A 20,480-nucleotide genomic window follows, 5' to 3' on the forward strand; every position below is an offset into this window, starting at 1 on the left:
AATATTATGATAACCACAGATAATCCCATAGTCCTTTGCATCTGAGCATGCTCAGTCTGGATTGCAAGTTCCCTATTGACTTGTCATCATATGAATGTAACTTGTAGTGAAATCATGACAGCAGTACACATGGTCTTTCAAATGAGTTATATTTATATTTCCAAAAAAAAAGAAAGACAAAAATCAGAAATGAACAGAAATCACTTTCATCACCACCATATCATGAAATCAAATTTAATACTAAAACTAGTCCAAAACATAGACTGCATTATACAAGTTGTCACTGTTACCTACATCACCGTACACAGTTCTCACCCCCCTAAATTCTTTAACCATTAACAGTAGACTTTCCCCGTCTCTCAACAAGGCACTTCATATTTACCAAATGTATTGAATACAAATGTAAATAACTGGTTTGAGTTATCTATGACTGTGTCACCTCTCCACTACCCTAATATGTCAAATTTTCAATCCCATCATGATGTGAAAATCCACTGTTCAATACTCATCCAGTCCAGATCTATGCATTCTTCTTATTTCCCCCAAGTGAGCGATATCAAGAGTAATCTTTAGCTCTTGACAAATTCACATACTTTTTTTTATTCCGCATCATTATCATTAAAGTGAAAGTGCAGAGTGTGTCATCGATAACTCACAACCACTGACTATACATGATGAGGAGTAGTCTATATGGTACAGTAAAATTAAAAACATCACAGACTTCTTTCTGTACAATGAGGTATGAGGATTGATAATACACAACTACGTCTAGCTACAAACTTTATCTTTATTTTTTTGACTCAATATTATTTTGAGTACACAATGCAAGAAGCACAAGGGAGACTAACAAGATGTCTGCAGTGAACTGGTTTCTGTTTTTAATCTATGATCTATTCTGCCAGTGTCTGGCTAATGTTTTGTGACCATCGTTGACATTTCACATGTAATACACGTACGTACGTACGTACGTACGTACGTATGTACTGACTGACAAAACAGTCTGCAATCTGTCAAATACAACAAAAACAATAAAAAAGTAGTCCAAAGTTTGTTTAAGTTGGGTCCTCTACTGAAATAAAGTGAACTTAAGCAGTGAACAAGTACTTTGGTGAGAGTTCTGTGCCAATAACAGTTACTGTTATCATTGTACTTCTCCGAGCGTAAGTACTGTATGGTAGGGTTACACTTTTAAAATGTGTACTGCACTGTTCATACTTTTTTTTACAGTCTTAAGCTCTTGCACAGCATTTTATCTGTACTGTACCTGCAGTATTCCAAAGTACTTATACTGGTTACTTTCTATAAAGAATCTTGGTTTTAAATGTTTATACCCCATTTAGGACTACAGTACTTAATACAAAATGAATACAGAAGGACGAACATTGCTTTTTCGCATCACAAAAATAACTTTCTAAAAGATTTAAAGTGATACATGATTTCTAGGACAACTTTAGTTGCAAGAGTCCATGTACGGTAATAATTTGAAACTTTCAAACTCACTGGCACGTAACATGAAATGTTAGAAGTTGTTCTCTACCAAGGTTTACCATCTAACCTTGGCACACGTTAAGAATAAATTTGCTTGTATAACACTAGTCATCACAAAATAAAAATAGATTTCTTTTTTTTTCTACAACTGTGTTTCCAAAGAAATTCATTGTCTTTGAAAAAAATATCAACTAGTACACTGTTCAAGTCTGTTGTGAAAACTCATCTACTGCACATGCATGGTTACTTGGAATGATTGTAGAGCTGACCATCAGTCATCAAACAGGTTAACTGACAGTGTCTTGTCTCGCAACAACAACAGTGACTCAGTGACTCAGTCAGATTCGCTGTCTGACAATGTCTCATACCGCGATGACAACAGTGGTGCTGGTTCTCTTTCTCTGGCTATTGTAGTTGTTGAGCTGCTGATTGAACTAGCAGCAGAATGCATGCTAACTGATGGAATACCACGCAATGACAGAGCTGAGTACGGAAATGGATTTGCAAATCCTGCTTGCGATGATGTCGGGTGTGATGACGTTCCCATTACCATGGATGATGACGTAGAAGATGGTGCACTGCTAACCTGAGAAACAGACGACTGAGGTACAATAGAACTGGTCTCTTTTTTGGATCGCCTTGTTCCACTGCCTCTACTGCTTTGTGTGCTTTGGGCTTCAGAAGAATCCTGGCTACTGACTTGCCCAACAGGGCTTGATGATTTCCTGCCTATTTCTGCAACACTTGATGATGCAGTACCACTGACTAAGTTTTCTGCAGATGAGGCAGTTGCTGTTCCCGATGTATCTGTATCTGCAGATTCGGTGCTCGACTGTCTTGGGCTTGATGATCTGGTTTGTGCAGGTCTTCTTGACATCGATACTTCAGCTTCATGTGAGCTGTCGGCATCAGAAATGTCTGATATTTGTTCTGTATCTTGACCACGTGATGACCTCTGTGACATGGATTGTTGAGTATTCTGACTGGAATCTGCAGTTTCAGCAGAACTCACCTCTTGGGCTTGGTACTCATTTTTGAAGTCCTGCATTTGAGCATCGATAATATTTTCAATAGATTGCCTGAAATCAATTCTGAACTCCAGAGTTCGTTTCTTTGATACAATAGAGTCAGCTGAGGTGACATGAGAACTGGTAGGTGAGGTTGATTTTGTGGAATCTGTACTACCTCTGTTGGGAGGCATAGACATACTACTAGCTTTGTATCTGTCACTGTTGTCAGCTGGATCATGGCTATGAGATGGAGAAACACGTCTAGCACTTGCACTTGCAAATGAAGCAGTAACCCTACTACTGTCACTGACTTCTGGACTGGCTCTACGTTTTCGACTTTCCCCATGTTCTTTAGCTGACCTTGTGTCTGGCATTTCTGCTGATGAATGGTTACTGTCATGGGTTGTATCTGCCATGGCTTCACTACATCCACTTGCCTCTAACTGTGCTCGCATAGCAAGTTGTTTCTTTGGGATTAACACTGGCATACTGCTTGGACTTTTGGATGACGATGATTCTGCTGTTCGGCTTGATCCTCCATGTGTATCTCTGGAGGAAGTGTGAACAGCTGCAGCCTCACTACTATTGCTATCTGGTGCAGGTGGTGAAATGGGTTCAATATCGATATTCATGGAGTTAGACATAGTTGGTTTGTCTCTGCGACCATACGCCCCATCCTTGCCCATGCCTGCTGAGTCCTTGACATCTCCTCTGGTAGCTTGTAGGAAAGCTGAAGAAATGATGCTAGACAGCGTGTTGGATGTGCTTGTCTCTGGCGACATGCTTCTAAATTTGGCAGCAGATGAAGGAGTTGGTACAGATGGAGAGCTGTTTGTAGCTGCCCTTGGACTTGCCATACTTGTTGTTGGTGCTTGCTCTGAAGAAGTAAGGCGGTGTCTTGAAGGAGAAGCTGTCCTTGGACTTCTATCCCCAATTGCAGAATGAGAACTGGTGGGAGTTGAAGGGCCTTCAGGTAGATCTGGTGTCTCAGGTCTTGATGTTGTTGAACTTGATGCCGGTGACTCTATTCCACGTCCATAATCCTGTGAAATTATAGAGTCTATATGTTCACCTAGTGTTATTGGCCTATTCAGTTTCTCACGTCTGAATAATAATTGTGAAATGTCCATTTTCCCTTCATCTGGAGTTGATTTAATTTCAGCTGCTTTTTTCCTTTCAGGCTCCTCTGTGCTGGATGTGGCTGGCCTGGAAGCTGCCATAGGTCTTTGTGTGGAATCAGATTCACTACTCCTCATCATGTGTTTCCTCTTGCTAACTTCTCTCTCAGCATCAATCACAGCAGATGACTCTACCACTGGTTGGTTGATAGACCTTGTAATGATAACATCAATCAAGTTGGCTGCAGTCAAGGTTGTCTTACCACCCTTATTTCCAGGCTCATCATCTTCATCACATTGCTTATCCTTCTCAAAAAGTGCTGCAAAGATTTTAGATGCCTCCCTTTGCATTGTCTCCTGAGAAATAGCGCTGTCTCTGCTACCGATGCCACTACTGCTACCCCCACTACTACTACTACTACTGCTTGCAGTTTCTTGTGTTTTGTCCTGAGGAGGTTCTTGAGGTCTGGGTCTTACCATCTCTCGGCGTTCTCGTTCTCGATTTGACTCTGCCATTCTCCGTTGGTATGCTTCCCATTCCTTGGGATGGTGTCTCATTGGGTTGGGATACTGCATACCTGCATGACTACTAAGGTCCTGAGGCTTAGCTTGTTCCAGAAGCATTGCTCTTGGTGAATGCACTGTAAAAGAGGAAGAGTGAATTGGTCAAATACAGTAACAGTATTCACACAAATCAACAATTCACATGAATATAAACAGTTCACCAGTATTATGTAAGTATGATACGATATTCTAGCCAGTGAGATCAGTCTGGATAACAATTCCTTACTACATATATATATATACCAGTGATTACTTGCATCAGTGCATACCTATACTATTTGCAGTGCACTGAAAACATTATTGCACACCTGTTGTTTCGGATATACAAATGTTATAAAACTGAACCTATCTTGTGTGAGAGCCATTGTGCTTCTCAGAGTATTTGCATTCCTGCTTGCAGTATTTTCTGCTGCGCTCCAAGTAAAGCTGCAGAGAACACAACTAGCAGTCATGTAATGACTGTGAGTTTCTCATACCTTGCATGCCAGGTGAACTCTGGCGTCTTTCTGCTCTCTGTTTGGGTATTTCCAAGGACTGTGCTGATGCAGCAGCATTGACCAGTGCATTGAAAGCATCATTTCCATTGGCCATTCCCTCTCTACCCCCAGATCCGGTTCTACTAGTTGGCACTGTATCATAAAACAAAAAATAATCATTATATCTGTATATGAATTCAACAAAATGATGGTAATGCTTGGATGCAGGAATGTACATATAACAAGTCTTCGCCAAGAGACCCACAATGAATTTAAAATTCCAACTCAGTGTTTCTTTATCAGTAAGGTGAAATCTACTCACTTCCCTCATCTTTTTCAAAGGTTTCCCATCAAAAATATAGTACGAAGTATAGAAACTTGTAAACAATTTCACCAGATTTCTCCCTTGTGTAACCAGAGTGATACAGTTACTATACTTGTACAACACTGCTACTGCTGCATGTCTGTCTTTCTATGCAGAACATACCGATATAGTACTATCCCCATACAATACTATCCCAACTTTGCTGACAACACTGTAGTTTGTCTTGCAAAACAACCCAAGACACTAACCTGAATTATTTGGTGAGTATCTTGGCGGTATATGCTGTTGATGAGGATGTGGGTGATAATGTTGATGAGGTCCAGACGATGATGTTGGTGTTGGCCGACCAGTTCCAGCCATAATACTTGGTCCTTGTGGATGGTTGACCCCTGGTGCTGCAGACACCATGGTACCAGGTGGAACGTTTAGGCCTGCAAGGTGTCGTCCTGGCATTCCGTGTTGCATACTGCCACCAACGCTAACAGGTGGACCACCTCCCGGGCTGGAACCTCTTGCATGATGTTGTTTAAATTTGGGGTGTTGCCATGATCTTGGCATTGCATGTTGTTGACCATATTCACCACCGTCACGGGATTGTCCGGCAGCAGCTGGAGAGGTGCTTTCTCGATGTTGTGAGGGAGATGCTGTTCGCTGCATACGGCCGTCCGCTGAACCATGCTGATGACCAGGTGTTCCCACTTGGTGGGGGCTGACTGGATGTCCAGCATGATGGCCATGAGGTGACACTTGATGGTGTGCACCAGCGTGCACATAAAGTTGTTGATGGGGTACATACATTACACCACCAGGACCATGCTATTGGACAATAGAAACATTGATCATGAAAGTACACCCCGGTAGTCCAAATTTGATAGCCAGACCAAATGCTATATCACTATGTATGATCTATATATTCAAGAAAAATAACTTTTTACAGACTTTGCTGTATAATACGACTAGGGTTTATATGGCCCAACCTGCAAATCAATTTTAGTAATCGTAATCTATCAACATCTATGTACTAAACATTTCATTTGGAGCAAGAATGAATCTACTGTAATTTGGGTAATGCTTTCAAAACACAGATTTGTTAATAAATGGGAGAGAAACTCTTGGTGTGATACAAATAAACTATTTTATAAGTAGAAAGAAGTACACAATCCTGTATAAGTTAACAGTTTGGGTAAAGTTTGTCAGAAATATTGGAGAACGAATCTGTACACAGTAGTACTCAATCTAAGTTCTAACTAATTTCACCACCAAACAAGTCTGCTATATAATTGAACTTTGTGTTGAACATATCATTTAAAAAAATTTACTTACTTGTCCATATACAAAGGCTGGGTTGGGATGACTTGTTGGTTCTACAAGGTGAGTCTGGTTTGGTGAGTATCGTTTAGCTGGATGTGGGTGACTTTCACCACGTGGTGACAGCCTAGCCTCCTTGCCACCATGAGGGGTTGGATATGGTGATCGCTGTGTCTGTTGACTCATTTGTTTAGCAATCATAAAATCACCTAGAATAGATTAAAACAAATCAAATTGTAACATGGTATTAACTCTAAGTACTTTATCCCTCTAATAATAATAAAAACAATATTAATGTTGGTTTTTACACAACGTTTTCACACTCTGTGTTTAAAGCACTTCACAATTACTACCCCTGGAACGGATCTATAGTGGCACAGTGGCCCTTTACTTCCTCAAATCCCCATGGCGGGATACAAATAATTTAATTTTCCCACACAACACAGCATGGTCAGAACTAGAACTGTTATTCTTTTTCACAAAGCAGAAAACAACTTAGAGAATTCACATTCCTTAGCTGTTGTGGACCATCACAGGACTTATGGATGCTTACCTGCCAATGTTTCTTTTGAACTGCTGTAAGCCCCAGTCTCATACTGTCCCCTTGCCATGGTTGGACCACATGCACCGTATGCTGGCTGTGTAGGTGACATACTTCGTCTAGGTGCATTGTACATGTGATGTGGATCTACTGGTGTACCACGGGATATAGAACCAGTTTCACCATGACCCATTGGTGTGCCTGGCAAATGAAGCAAACATTGTATTGGTAATGTATCAACTTAACATTGATATATTGTAGAAGAACATTAATACCTGATACAGTGTTTCACAAATGCAGCTAAATTTTCAAATGAACTAACTGTTATCAACTGTAGACTCAATTCTTTTTACAATCCCGATAAACTCTTCACCTACTTCTTGCATTTTTACAACCACAGTTTCTGAAAGTTAGACATCAAATATTATCATGGTTACTATATGACTGTGTAAATGAAAATATTACCTCTGGTAATAGAGCCAGCAGGGCCAGCTGTTTCATAGCCAACAGGTGTTCCTCTAGTTATAGAACCTTCATGGCCAGATCTATGTTCATATCTACCAGGATTACCACGCTGCATAGAATGGCCTTCATATGCAGAATGTGAACTCTTAGCTGACTCACGCTCATACCCAGCTGGTGTTCCTGTGGCAAAATAATGTTGTGGGTGTTTGTCTTCTTGAATGTATGGACCTGTAAGACATAATGATTGATGATTCACTGAATGTTGTCGGTATTTTGCTCATGACCATTGTGGTCTTACAATGTACATACACACATACATGTATGTAAGCATACACACACACACGCACACGCACACTCATACATAGATGCACGTGTGTGCATGCACGCAGATATACAGAGACAGACAGACAGACAAACAGACAGACAGACAGACAGACAGACAGACAGACAGACACACCACACACACACACACACACACACACACACACACACACACACACACACACACACAGAGACAGACAGACAGACACAGTCAGTTCTCCAAAGAGACTTCCTCTGATAAGCCAACTGGTCGGTATAAAAATAAATGTAAAATCTTGGAATTTGGCAAAAGTTACAAAAGAATGTCACAGCTGACATGTACCTACTACTAATGGACCAGGTGTAATGTAATGTAATGCACTAACTACGATATATTATGTTGTTCAGCCCTATCAGGCTTCTCACAACATATCTTACAGACAATGTACCAACCTCTTGGCATAGCACCAGGTTCATGTACCATTGGTGTTCCCCTAGTAATAGATCCACCTTGGTCTGACACTGCAGACATTGGAGTACCTCTAGTGATGGACCCTATTGGACTTTCTTGTCTAGGAGATGTTTGAGCCTGACTCTTCATCAGTAAGCCTTCTGGTCTGTATGGAGTACCACGAGATATAGATCCACCTTCATATCTGTCAACAAAACCATTCGACAGTGATTTAGTTATAATTATGTGATAATGATGAGATATGATATGATAAATAGTTCACAGATCACCCAGTATACATTAGTAGCTGCAATGACTCTAACCTCGTCAGGAACTTTCTCTAGTTGCTCCCTTAATGGAATGTTGGGCACTTCTTTTGTAGAGAAGGCAGCCTATATCCTTCCATTTTGCCAGAATTGTTGGGTGGCAGTCAAGCAAACATGGTAATAACTGACACAGCTAACCAAGAAATTGTATGTCAGGGACCCGAGTACAAGTTAGGAATGAGAGAATTCGAATCAGATGGATATATGATCTGAATAGCTCACCTTGATGGCGATGTGGCAGTGGGAACATAGCTGACTGGCGTCCCTTGGGTTATTGATCCAACACCTGCTGGCATACCTAATGGGGAAGGTTTGTCTGCTTTCAAGGGCTTAGGTGAAGTCTTAGCCACAAGAGGGGGTGGCGGTGGTACATTAGATGGCTTTGTAGTTCGAGATGATGGTCTTGATGGTGGCTGTGCCATGCCTCTTTCAGATGCAGGTATTAGAGTGTAGGGTGAACCAGTTCTTGGTGGTAGACCAGGTTTGCCCATTCCTTGGCCTTGATTAGGTGGGGTTGTCATGTACGTCCTCTCTCGTTCCGCTACAGCAGCAGCATGGTGTTCTTGTTGTTGTCGCATGGCCTCTGCCTGTGCATGTGCCGCCATCTCCTGATAGTAATACTGCATGTGTGGTGGATGTACAAGTGGTCTTTGCATATGTCCATACCGTTGGTAGTATGCCTCAGGATCGTAATATTCCTGTTTATGTTGTGATGTATGAGAGATATGCGGTGATGAAATGTACGGTGACGAAGACCGCGATCTGGCCCGTGGCTTCACCATCATGTCAGTTTCCATGCGTTGCTGTGCTATCGCTGCCTTGCTCTCAGCACTCAAACTTAAATCTTCTGGTTTATCCATTTTAGAGTCTTCTGGTTCCATCTTGGGATGCATGTATGGCTTTCTTTCAACAGACTGGCTAGTGACAGGGCTTGTCACCCTCATTACAGCGGGTGGAATGGTATGAATGTTCAAGCTGGAACTGCTTGGCAGTACAGGTGAAACTCTTTCCTTGGCTTGGTTTTCTCGGTTTTCTTGTGATGACTTCTCCATCCCTACAAAACGGTTGGAGAAAAGGTGATCACATAAAATATTGCCATTTCTAATCCTTGTATTAGAACTTACAAAAAATCTGTTTCAAAGCCAGAAAAGTGTAAATATGAAAATAAATGTATGAAGTTGAAAATCTATGATCCAAACATTGCTAGATATGATCTTTAATAGTGCACACCCTTTGTGATTGTTTACTCTTGGAATTGAAAGCGACCCTCTCACACTTTCAATATACGCTAAAATGTTTGTTTCTATAAAAGATTGTTGGTTTTTCTCCAGTAATAGTAGAAATGAAATTTGATCAACATAATTTCCATCATAAAGCTGACACTAACATAATGAACATATCTTAATACTAAGTGGGAATTTTGTCTAGGTGTATTTTCCGATTCGGCCAAATGGATAAGAAAAATAGTAGCGGTCTTATGTTCAAAACAGTTCTACATGAAGTTTGTGGGATTCGTTGCTATCGATGATGCCTTTCGAGCACTACTCATAGGAAGTGATTTGACTGGGTCTCTATTCCAGTTGTGGTTATGCCATATACCAGTTTTTCGAATTAAGAAAATATGTATATCCCATGCGAAATACAAGTTATTTTCTAGTATAACCGTATAGTCTTGTAGCAAGATCTAAGATCTGTGCTTGGAAGGTTGCCAAACAAACTGACAATACCTCTCAGGCGACAATACTCTGAATGTGGACCTTTAGTTGCTATCAAAAGAAAGTTGGACGGTCAAGTACCTAGATGAGTAACTTTATCACAGTTAGAACAATTCTAACCTTTGCAGCACATTATTTGATACAACTTAAAACTAAAGCTTACCAAGGTGTCTATCAATGGCTGAGTTGATAAGGTCTCTAATATTACTGAGTCCCTTTGTTGGCATATCTGGCATTCCTGGCAATCTTGGTACATATCTCTCTGTTGTCCGTGGCTTTTCTGCTATTTCTAGCCTTTCTTTTAACATGGGCTTTTCTTTCTCCTTTTCCTTTTCTCTGAGTTTTTCCTCTACCGCCTCCTTGTTGTCAGAGTCCTTTTTGGTGGTATCAGCAACGTGATCAGTTGGTCCAGTTCCTTCATCAGCGCTACATGTAGCACTACTGTCATGGTCTTCCTCTCTGTGGTCTGCTTTACTACCAGCTAGACTGCTTCCTGATTCTGATGGACCCTCTTCCTTTTTATCCACCTTGTCACTAGACTGAGTGTTACTTAGATCTATGGTGATTGGAGTTGTTGTAGTTGTAGAACTAGTAGATGCCGTAACTGGATCTGTCATTGATGTAGATGTTTCTACTTTATTGGAGGAGTCAGCGATGTCGTTTTCATTCTCACTAGCGCTAGCGGTACCTGAGCTTTCCTCGTCATTATCATCATTATCAGCATCATTTTCGTCACTAGATATTGATGATTCTTCATCTTCTTCCGATGCTCCTGTCACAGTCGAAGCCACACTATCTGCAGTAGAGTCTCTCCGACTACCTCGTGTTATCTGTTGTACAAAGTAACCAGTTTCATTACAATAGACAAAGTAAATCTTCATGCACATTTCTTTAGCATGTGAGTAGTTACACAGCCTATGTGACTGTCCATTTCACAAGGATATCATTATTTTCAACAACTGTCATGCAAAAAGTGAAAATCCATTTTTATTTTTAGTTGAGAATATTGGTTGTGTACCATACATTTCACTTATTCTGGCATACTTAAAAAACACATAAATAACAACACAGAAAATGAGTTGTTTACATTTTGCCAGGTTGTGTAGATTTCACTTATACTATAGGTTATACCAATGCTGGCATACTTATAAATGACAACACAGAAAATGGGTTGATTAGATTTTGCCAGGTTGTGTCGATTTCACTTATCCTGGCATACTTATAAATGACAACATAGAAATTGAGTTGATTAGATTTTGCCAGGTTGTGTAGATTTCACTTATACTATAGGTTATACCAATGCTGGCATACTTATAAATGACAACACAGAAAATGGGTTGATTAGATTTTGCCAGGTTGTGTAGATTTCACTTATCCTGGCATACTTATAAATAACATAAATAACAACATAGAAAATGAGTTGTTTGCATTTTGCCAGGTAGTGTAGATTTCACTTAAAGGTTACACTGGTACTGGCATACTTATCAATAACAACACAGAAAATGAGTTCCCAGGTGGTGTGGATTTCACTAATAGTTACATTGATACTGGCATACTTTTAAATAACATAACTAACAACATAGAAAATGAGTTGTTTACATTTTGCCAGGTTGTATAGATTTCACTTATCCTTTTGTACTGATAAATAACACAATACATTGGTTATATAACTTCACATATCTTAGTATAAACAATTTGTCCTTTAACCTGACAATGGTGAACACTAAAAACTCATAAATTCATGAAAGTATCCTTACCCGTCTCTTCTTGTATTGCTGTACCAATGCCTCAAGGTTAAATTTCCTTTTGTAGTTGAAGTAGAAATTCTTACACTGTGCCTCAGTTTTGGAGCCTACCACCTGAGATATAGCATTCCAATCCCGTCCAAAGTCCTTCAGCCCCTGCTTAGCTCTCTCCATTTCATCCTCAGTCCAGCGTGATGACTCCACAACTGGACATGGAACAGAACACACAGAGTGGTCACAAGGTTGCCTATTTGTTGTCCTAACCTTGGATCTGTGGCTACACGTGACAGCATTTCTGTGTCTATACAATCTGCCGCTACAATGTTTGTTTCTTACCCTGGGCATGACCACATCATGTTGACAGCCAAGTGCAATCCTTACAGGTTCTCTAACTCTGGCTCATAATGTATCTGTTCATTATGATTTGTTTTGAGCTGTGTAACAATGAGTATTATCATGTCTGAGGCTCTTTCTATTCATCTACAATAATACATGTATTATTCAGCTCTCTGACTACTCTTTCCACTGCATTACTCATTTGTAAAAGGATTGCCACAACCAGGTCAATACACTAATTATAATATAATTTGCATATTAAATTAGCTTGGGTCAATGAACTCTAGTATACCTCATACCTTCATACTGAGGTGGGAGATACGATAAACAATACAATGGTAGAAACTATTCACACTGCACATCATGATAAATACTATATCTGAATGTTCAAAAATGTATATGTTGTATACCCTCAACATTTTGAGATAAATAGCACACATACTTTAAATTTGTAATTTGCTGGCAAGGATGTTTTTTTTACTATTGACAACATTGTACCAGCTGGCCATATTCCCTAAGGGCTTATAGAACACTTATCACAATTGGCTAGTTAACTCTGTAACATTAATAGGACAACCCACTGCCACAAATGTAAACATACTTTACATCTGTGTAGGAAGTGCCTCACAAGCTGATACCATCAAGGTCAGGTTTGCTTACATAGTTACTAGGGCATTTCAAGTACGTGAAATCTACCAGTGAAATCTCTAGTACCCAGTTCCACCGAAATTTTACCAGGATTCAAATCCAAAATAATTGTACAATGTATGGATGGTTTATGAAATTTTCATAGTTTCCCTGGATATACTGTGGTTCTCGAACCTATTATAGACCCACTTCAGATAAAGATTACAATTTAAATTTAGGTGTGAAAAATGTTTGTTTGGCAGAGTGATAGAAAAGCTTGGTCCACAACATAAGAATGATCCCATGTAATCTTCATTTGTACATGTAAGATAAAACTAACTGAGAAACCCCCCCCCCCCAGCCATCCCTATGATGGAATCACAACCCTTTAACTGTACAACTACAGATAATATGTTACTATTCACAGTATAGTACGACAAACATGTTCAAGGTCAAAGTTCAATACTTCTATCTTCAGTAGCTACATGATGTGTGTTGTAAAGTTAGCATGGTGTAAGGTAATAATATATAAAGAATGAACCACAATCAGCTTTATAATCAGTCTCTGTACTCCACTATCAAGTTTGTATTTACAAGTTCCAATGGCATCTATCATGGGGGAAAGTTTTTATTTTAATTTTATGCACAACAATGGCCAAAGCTGGAGAGTGGAAGGGTGAAGCTAGGCAATACTCACCTGAAAATTTAGTGATAGTACAACATTTTAGGGACTACAGTATATTATCAATAACTTTTGCACCTTTTGACCTACCGATGAATCTATCTGTCTGTCTGTCTGTCTGTCTGTCTGTCTGACTGTGAATATATATCTAAACACAACAAGTCTATTTTGAAGTGATATGGGTCAAAATAAGGTCAAACTATCAAAATTTGCATATAAACTAGACATCATACTGCATTTGACCTTGCATGTGACCTCTGACCAAGCTATGTCCATCTTACCATGTTCAGTAGTTTCACTTCCAGACACTGGTGCTTCAACTTCACTTCCAAGTCGACGTGCTATCCGATTAAAACATGCAGCACAACACTTGGTAATATCTTCAGTAAGACCTGGTGATTAATCAAAAGTATAGTTTAGTTTCATTTTCATTCAAACATAGCATGAACGATTCATCACTATGGGTACTCCACACACTGCTGTTGTAGGGTGCAAACAACAACAAAGATTTTAACAGAATATAATCATTGTGGATACTCCACACTGCCGTCGTAGAACATAAATGACAACGAACATTTTGTTCAAATTGAAACATGGTACAAGAAACACACAAGTAATTATTTCTGGCACGGTGACAGAATTTTCATCATTTATATTTAGCAAATATTATCAATTGAGGTTTTCTAAAACATCAAATTGTTCAAATCTCTGCTATCTAACCCACCCTCCTTCACATGATGACCACAATGACTTACAGCCACAGTAGCTAAAAACCATATTATTGTTGTACTTATAGACTGAGGTAATCAAACCCTATCGTTAGCCAACAAATGTATTATAATTTGGTGATGAACACCAAATTATTTCAATATCTCTTTCATGAATGTTTACATATGGACATCACACGTGTACACAGTACCATAAATGATTAGTAGAGAGGTAATGAACTTAAAAATTAGAACTGTTCTGAGTAAAGGTTTAGTATTTATTACAACTAGTGAAATTAGATGACAAATGTAGAATCTTAGAGTTATAGTAGTGTAAACATACCAAGTTCTTCTGATATAGCTTGTCGTTGATCATCAGGAATCTCTGTCCATTTATTAGGTAGTGGTTTCAGTCTTCTTACTTTCCTTTTTGGTGTCTTACAGGACGGTAGAGGACACCTAGTTTGCACAATAGAACTGTACTTCAGTCAGGGTCAGGGTCTACGTACATGTTATTCATTTACTAAATTATCAATGTACTGTTCTTCATGCCATTTTTCTTATACTAATGTCGTGTAAAAAAACTGAGCTTTTGGATGAAAAAGGGCTGAAGGTTGATTTGATCGAAATACATTGCTTTCGCTAGCACTTTTTAAATACCTGAATCAGATATTACTAACTAGATGACAGGAGGGTGCTATGTCCCCCTCAGCAACAAAAGTGAGTGTCCCCCTCTCATACATAGTCCATTTCACATGGAGAAACAACAGAAATGTGGTGACAATATTTCAACTGATTGTTTTGGTACAATTTCAACAGTGGGTGAAATGAATGTCACTTTCATTTCATACTTAAGAGCACATGGAAATCATAAGAATGCTACACTGGCACTGCAAATGAAGTATTTAACTTCCTGTAATAATCTGCTTACTGGGAACATATACTAAAGTTACCCACATCTTAAAAGAGCTAGCCAACTCCTACCCCTTTGTAGTTTCAGACATAAATTCTTTCTACCCTATGTCTCACATACAAACCCTGTGATAGTATACTGTGTATATGCGACTTAAAATATTGATTGTGGTGACTTAAAAGAACAAGAAATGAATATTTTAGATTCAAGACAGTTACTCACTTCTGGTCATATCTCCGTCTAATAGAGCGACATCTACAGCTGCTACACACTCTCATATTAGGTGTAACTTCACTTTCCCTCACACCAAACATATCGCAGTTACTTTTATTGACAGGTCTGCTGAGGCTGTACGCATCTAGTGGATTCTTACACAGTGAACAGGTAGTGGCTGGACCTACAATAAATATGAACATGTTGAAATTTCACAGAATTGGCAACTATTTAGTCTTCTCTCGATCTCTTGGAGCTTTTTCATAAGAGGACTCAACAACATTTAAAAAATGTTTTGATTCATGTATATTAATGGAGTGATACCACAACTACCATAATGCACCATTTGACATCACACAACTTACAAAATGGCCGACTTGCAAGTTGCTAACGTTAGGAAATATACATAGGTTTAATTTCAGGTACATCAGCTGCCATGTAATTCATTTCACAGTTAAAACTTACGCACATGTTCATGCTACAGTAACTTACTATGGGGATTAGACAGAAAAAGATTCATAGCTAGTGCCACTCCTATTAATCATTTGCTAAAGATGAGCTCTTGACAGAGTACAACAGACGAATCTTTTAGTGTCCATGGCAATAAAACTTTTAGTCTCCATGGCAATGAGACTTATAGTCAGTCTCCATGGCAATGAAACTTTTAGTTTCCATGGCAATGAAACTTTTACTATCTACTATGATGGGAAATCACATTCTCTCTTGTACACATTAATCAAACAAACGATTAAAACATAGACACTGAGTACAAAATCGACAGTAAGATACGTTGCATTCTTCGGCTCTTAGCAGTCTGCTCTTTCCACCAGCACAACATATGACATCATACAGACTAAAGTAACAAACAGTGTCTTAAATAAATAACAAATGACTAGTACAAAATCTAATCTAAGAGTACTTACCATCTGTCATTCCTACATCAATATCATGATTATGGTTCATATTATCATCATCTTCATCATGACGATCACTAGTAAACAAACAAACAAACAAACAAACATGAAATTGAATATTTAATCACGGTAAGTTTATTAGCAATACAAATCAAATCAAATCAAATCAAATCAAATCTTTAGACTACATACCCTGAGCAAAACACTGACACTCAAAATTCAAATTATGACAACGCTGACACTTCTAAACTTTTTAAAAGTGTTCAGTTTTTTAAACAGATTTTATCACTATTACTGACAAAGGTGTAATGCAATAGCCATTGTTTACGTAATGATTGATTGTGGCCAACATTTGACATTTTGTAATATCAGTTTACCCTATGAATTATTAGCCCCAAATATTTTCTTCATTCAGCTGAGGACAATATGAGTGACCTAAGGGCCCTTGTTAATACAAGTCACTAGCTGAGTATTGACAACCCTTAGGTCATGAGTATTTTCTGGCTGAATGAAGAAAAATATTGGGGAATAATATATTTATACCATCGCCAGTAATATAAAAAAAAATTAGGGAAAGTAATGGCAATTTTTTAGTGTTTTGACTCATATTTTGACAAAAAAATCGGGGAAAGTAATGGCATTTTTTTAGCATTTTGACTCACATTTTGAATACAGCAGAACAATGACATAGACAAGCACTGTCGTGACATAGCTGTGTGTTGTTGTGATGTAGAACAACCAGAGTATAAATTCCATATTTTTTGTTCTAAATGGCTCGTGTACATAGTATAATGAGTGTTACTTACTTGCCATCCTCATCCTTATCATCATCATCTACAGCTCTCATACCTTTACCACGAAACCCTCGCCCTCCTTTCTTCACGGTAGCTTTCCGGGCTAACTGTTTATAGTTTTCATTCTTCTTGGTTGTGTAGTAGAACAGCACACAGTCTGGTATACTCTATCAAATAGTGGAGACAGAACAATAAAAGTTTGAGGTCATTGCTGGTTACACTGAAATACCTTGAAGCCATTGCTGTTTACATCGAATGTCACTGTGTTATCATCATATTGAAGCATAAAGAAATAATAACGAAAATTTCAAAATAATCACATGTAATAATTTTTTTTACATGACATTTTTCCATCAAGGAGACACAGTCTATAACTTTATGGTTCTGAGTAGTTGCTATTTGCTTTATATCAAACCCCTAAAACATCTGGTAAATTATAATAATAACACTGTGTATTTATAATATGCCTGTTTTCCTGAAAGCACTCACAATTATTACCCCTGGTATAGATCTACATGTGTAATTAAGCAAAGGCACTTTAACTTTCCTCAACTCCCATCCCGAGGGAGCATACAATCCATTGCAGCCGCTATAAGTGCATAGGATTAAAGCATTCACATTGCAACCTCTATCAAACCAGGCTCTTAATTATACAGCCGGGTTGACTGCGGCACAAGTGTGGTTCAAATCTTGCTCAAGGACATCAGCCATTCAGAAACAAGCAGCAACAGTGAGGCTCAAATCTGCAATCTACAGATTCCAAGCCAGCAATTATAACCATTCAATCATGATTCCATGCTCAAGGCTCTAGCTCTCATACGGTATTCAGAGGTAACTTATGAGATACCAAAAAAGGGGGGAAAATGCCACTTTGTGTAAACTGAAGTATAGCACTAGTGCATATCATACATCTGCAGAATACACGTTAGCTTTACTTTACTCAAAATATGCCATCAGTTACAAACTAAATCATTCATAAAATACAAATTTAACTGCAATATTTCTCACCTTTCTTTCCAAGAAAGAGGCAATCATCTGAAAGTTTTTAGGATACTGGATAAACTTTTCTTTGAAGATTTGTTTCTCTGGTTCTGTCCACAGATTGAGATGTTGTCTATCTTTGTAGTCCTTCATTGGATCCTCAATCAGACCTGTGGTAATGTACAGGGAAGTACTGTCACTATGATCTTATGAGAGGAGACACATTTAGTAAAAGTAGAGGAAACAATCGAAACAATTAAATTATTATTGTAAAAACAAAAGAAATATGCATATATCCTGATAGAGGGCAGCTATCTTGCACAAACATAATAATGTCCATCTGGTGCAGTATTGCAATGGATTTTCAAGAATGTAAACAAATTTTATTTTGTAAAAAAAAAACAATGGAAACTTTGTGTATGTCGATAGAGGGCAGTATGTTGGTTTTATCAAAGGTAATGTAAATTCGACGATAGTGATGAAATTGAAAAGAACTACAGCTTGCTTTATTTCACACCATCACTCAATGATCATGCCATTACTTGAGGTGGTTGACCTCTGGATGACCTGTCCATGAGCTAAATAGTTGGGTGGCCTAGATAAACTTGCACCCTGTCAAAGACTGACTGGTATGTATTCTGCTTTTATCACCCTACTGACGCCACTAGTGCAGCTGATATCTAGAAACTTGATATGTAGGAGACACGTGTTGGTAATAAAGCTAACTTAGTTCAACTCTCAGCACTGTTACTGTGATCTGACAGGAGATATATACACACTGCTATGGGTTTACTGATTAAACAGCTGTAGATAAGACAGCTACAGACTCGTCCTGTTGGTTTTCAAACCATTTCCAATGGTCAAGGCCAAATGACAAGTATCTGTGGCTACAGTTTAGACAGCCAACTACAATTATTCCACGACTTTATCACCATTTTATCTTGTATTGTATTGTATTATATTGTATTGTATTACATTGTCTTGCATTGTACTGTATGGTATGGTATAGTACAGTTAGAGTATTGTATTGTATTGTATTTATTTTATTGAATTGCATCGTTTCTTATTGCATGTTTACCTTTGTTTTGTTAGTTGTTTTTGATGTTCTTAACAACACCAAGGCACAATCCTGTTCAACATTAGCAGTATCCTGTAGTAGTTCTGAACTCAGAGTGTAAATAATTTACCTTATATAGAATCTAGTAGTAGTTCCGAATTCGGAGTGTAAATAATTTACGTTGTATATGTTGTCTCAATCACTCAGCCTCCTTCAGCTACTTACACTATATAGATTCATGACTGTAGGAGGGCATTGTATAGTCTAGTATAATATAGCAGTGTAAGCCAACAAAGTAATCTAATCTAATCTAATCTAATCTAATCTAATCTTAACTTTCCCTGCCCTAATCTGTTTCATTCTGTAAGTGTTGTAGTACTTACCATTTTTATTGATGAACTTAATACGTCTTTGATCAGCATCAAATAACATTGGTGGTACAACAGCCAGGGTCCTCACATGCCGTTCATTAGCCTCTTGTTCACTCAATCCATCTACAATCTCTGCTAGTTCAGCTTCACTTCTGGCAATATTTCCCCAACTACTACGCCCACCAGCTCTACTTTTGAAGACAAAACACAAAACCAGTTCTATAATTGAATTGGCCAAGGGGTTCCACAACAATATACTCAATCTTGGCTATATCACTTTACAATTACACACATTAAATCTTGGCTACATCATTTCACAATTTATACTTCGTTTTTTTTCCGAAACCTTTTTTTTTTGAAACTGTCACTATAAGCTTTTTTTTTTTTTTTAGAAACTGACACCATAAGCTTTGTCTATAAGGTTTCATCAAAACTACAACTTTTTTTTCATATCATCTGCTATGCATGTATGCCTATATCTTTACCCACTGACCTGTATGAGGCTTCTCTTACCTGGTGAACCTTTCCTGCTGCTCTCTCTGCTTCCGGATTTCAGGAAATTGCTTCTCATAAAATTCACGCACCCTGGCATCCTTAGCCCTGTTGAACAAATGCAGTAAATCTTACAACATAGGCCTTTGTAAATCAATACACGCATAGTGGCAATGTAAATGGAATATGTCACAAAAATTTGACATCCCACTAATGCTTGGTATTCAGTTCTTTCTATCTTTTAACACTGTGACAAATTTCATAGAAATGTACAGATATTTTGAAGGATTTGTTGTCAAACTTTTCATCATCATCATCATCATCATCATCATCATCATCATCATCATCATCATCATCATCATCATCAATCATCAATCATCATCATCATCATCATCATCATCATCTGATACAAAGATACCTGTTTTCTATCCAATTTCAAAACAGAAATACTACTACAAGAATAACAAGACGCTTCACAAATGGAATAAACACTATAGCAATAGTGAAAACATGTTTGTCTAGTTGCCTCATATATTGGTTTCATGTATTGGCTTTATTTAA

General features: G+C 38.3%; 1 protein-coding gene across 5 annotated transcripts in view; it reads right to left on the minus strand.

The window, feature by feature from the left end:
* Positions 1-205: 205 nt before the first annotated feature.
* The window catches only part of LOC144448936 (uncharacterized), a 51,602-nt gene continuing 31,327 nt past the window's right edge, over positions 206-20,480 (minus strand). The window contains exons 11-29 of one of the 5 annotated variants that reach the window (XM_078139317.1): positions 19,941-20,027; positions 19,440-19,618; positions 18,027-18,169; positions 17,031-17,185; positions 16,234-16,301; positions 15,320-15,494; positions 14,528-14,643; positions 13,759-13,869; positions 11,845-12,038; positions 10,251-10,917; positions 8,595-9,426; positions 8,049-8,251; positions 7,296-7,475; positions 6,843-7,031; positions 6,305-6,498; positions 5,230-5,797; positions 4,657-4,809; positions 4,036-4,257; positions 206-3,990 (exon numbers count right to left, since the gene is read on the minus strand). In XM_078139317.1, the coding sequence (XP_077995443.1) occupies positions 1,823-3,990; positions 4,036-4,257; positions 4,657-4,809; positions 5,230-5,797; positions 6,305-6,498; positions 6,843-7,031; positions 7,296-7,475; positions 8,049-8,251; positions 8,595-9,426; positions 10,251-10,917; positions 11,845-12,038; positions 13,759-13,869; positions 14,528-14,643; positions 15,320-15,494; positions 16,234-16,301; positions 17,031-17,185; positions 18,027-18,169; positions 19,440-19,618; positions 19,941-20,027 (6,604 nt within the window). In that variant the 3' untranslated portion in view covers positions 206-1,822. Of the gene's footprint in view, positions 4,258-4,656; positions 4,810-5,229; positions 5,798-6,304; positions 6,499-6,842; positions 7,032-7,295; positions 7,524-8,048; positions 8,252-8,594; positions 9,427-10,250; positions 10,918-11,844; positions 12,039-13,758; positions 13,870-14,527; positions 14,662-15,319; positions 15,495-16,233; positions 16,302-17,030; positions 17,186-18,026; positions 18,170-19,439; positions 19,619-19,940; positions 20,028-20,480 lie in introns of all 5 variants that reach the window. The other 4 variants (XM_078139318.1, XM_078139315.1, XM_078139316.1 and 1 more) reach the window with 4 other exon arrangements.

Source organism: Glandiceps talaboti, chromosome 18 (assembly GCF_964340395.1).
Source record: "Glandiceps talaboti chromosome 18, keGlaTala1.1, whole genome shotgun sequence".
NCBI classification, from domain to species: domain Eukaryota; kingdom Metazoa; phylum Hemichordata; class Enteropneusta; family Spengelidae; genus Glandiceps; species Glandiceps talaboti.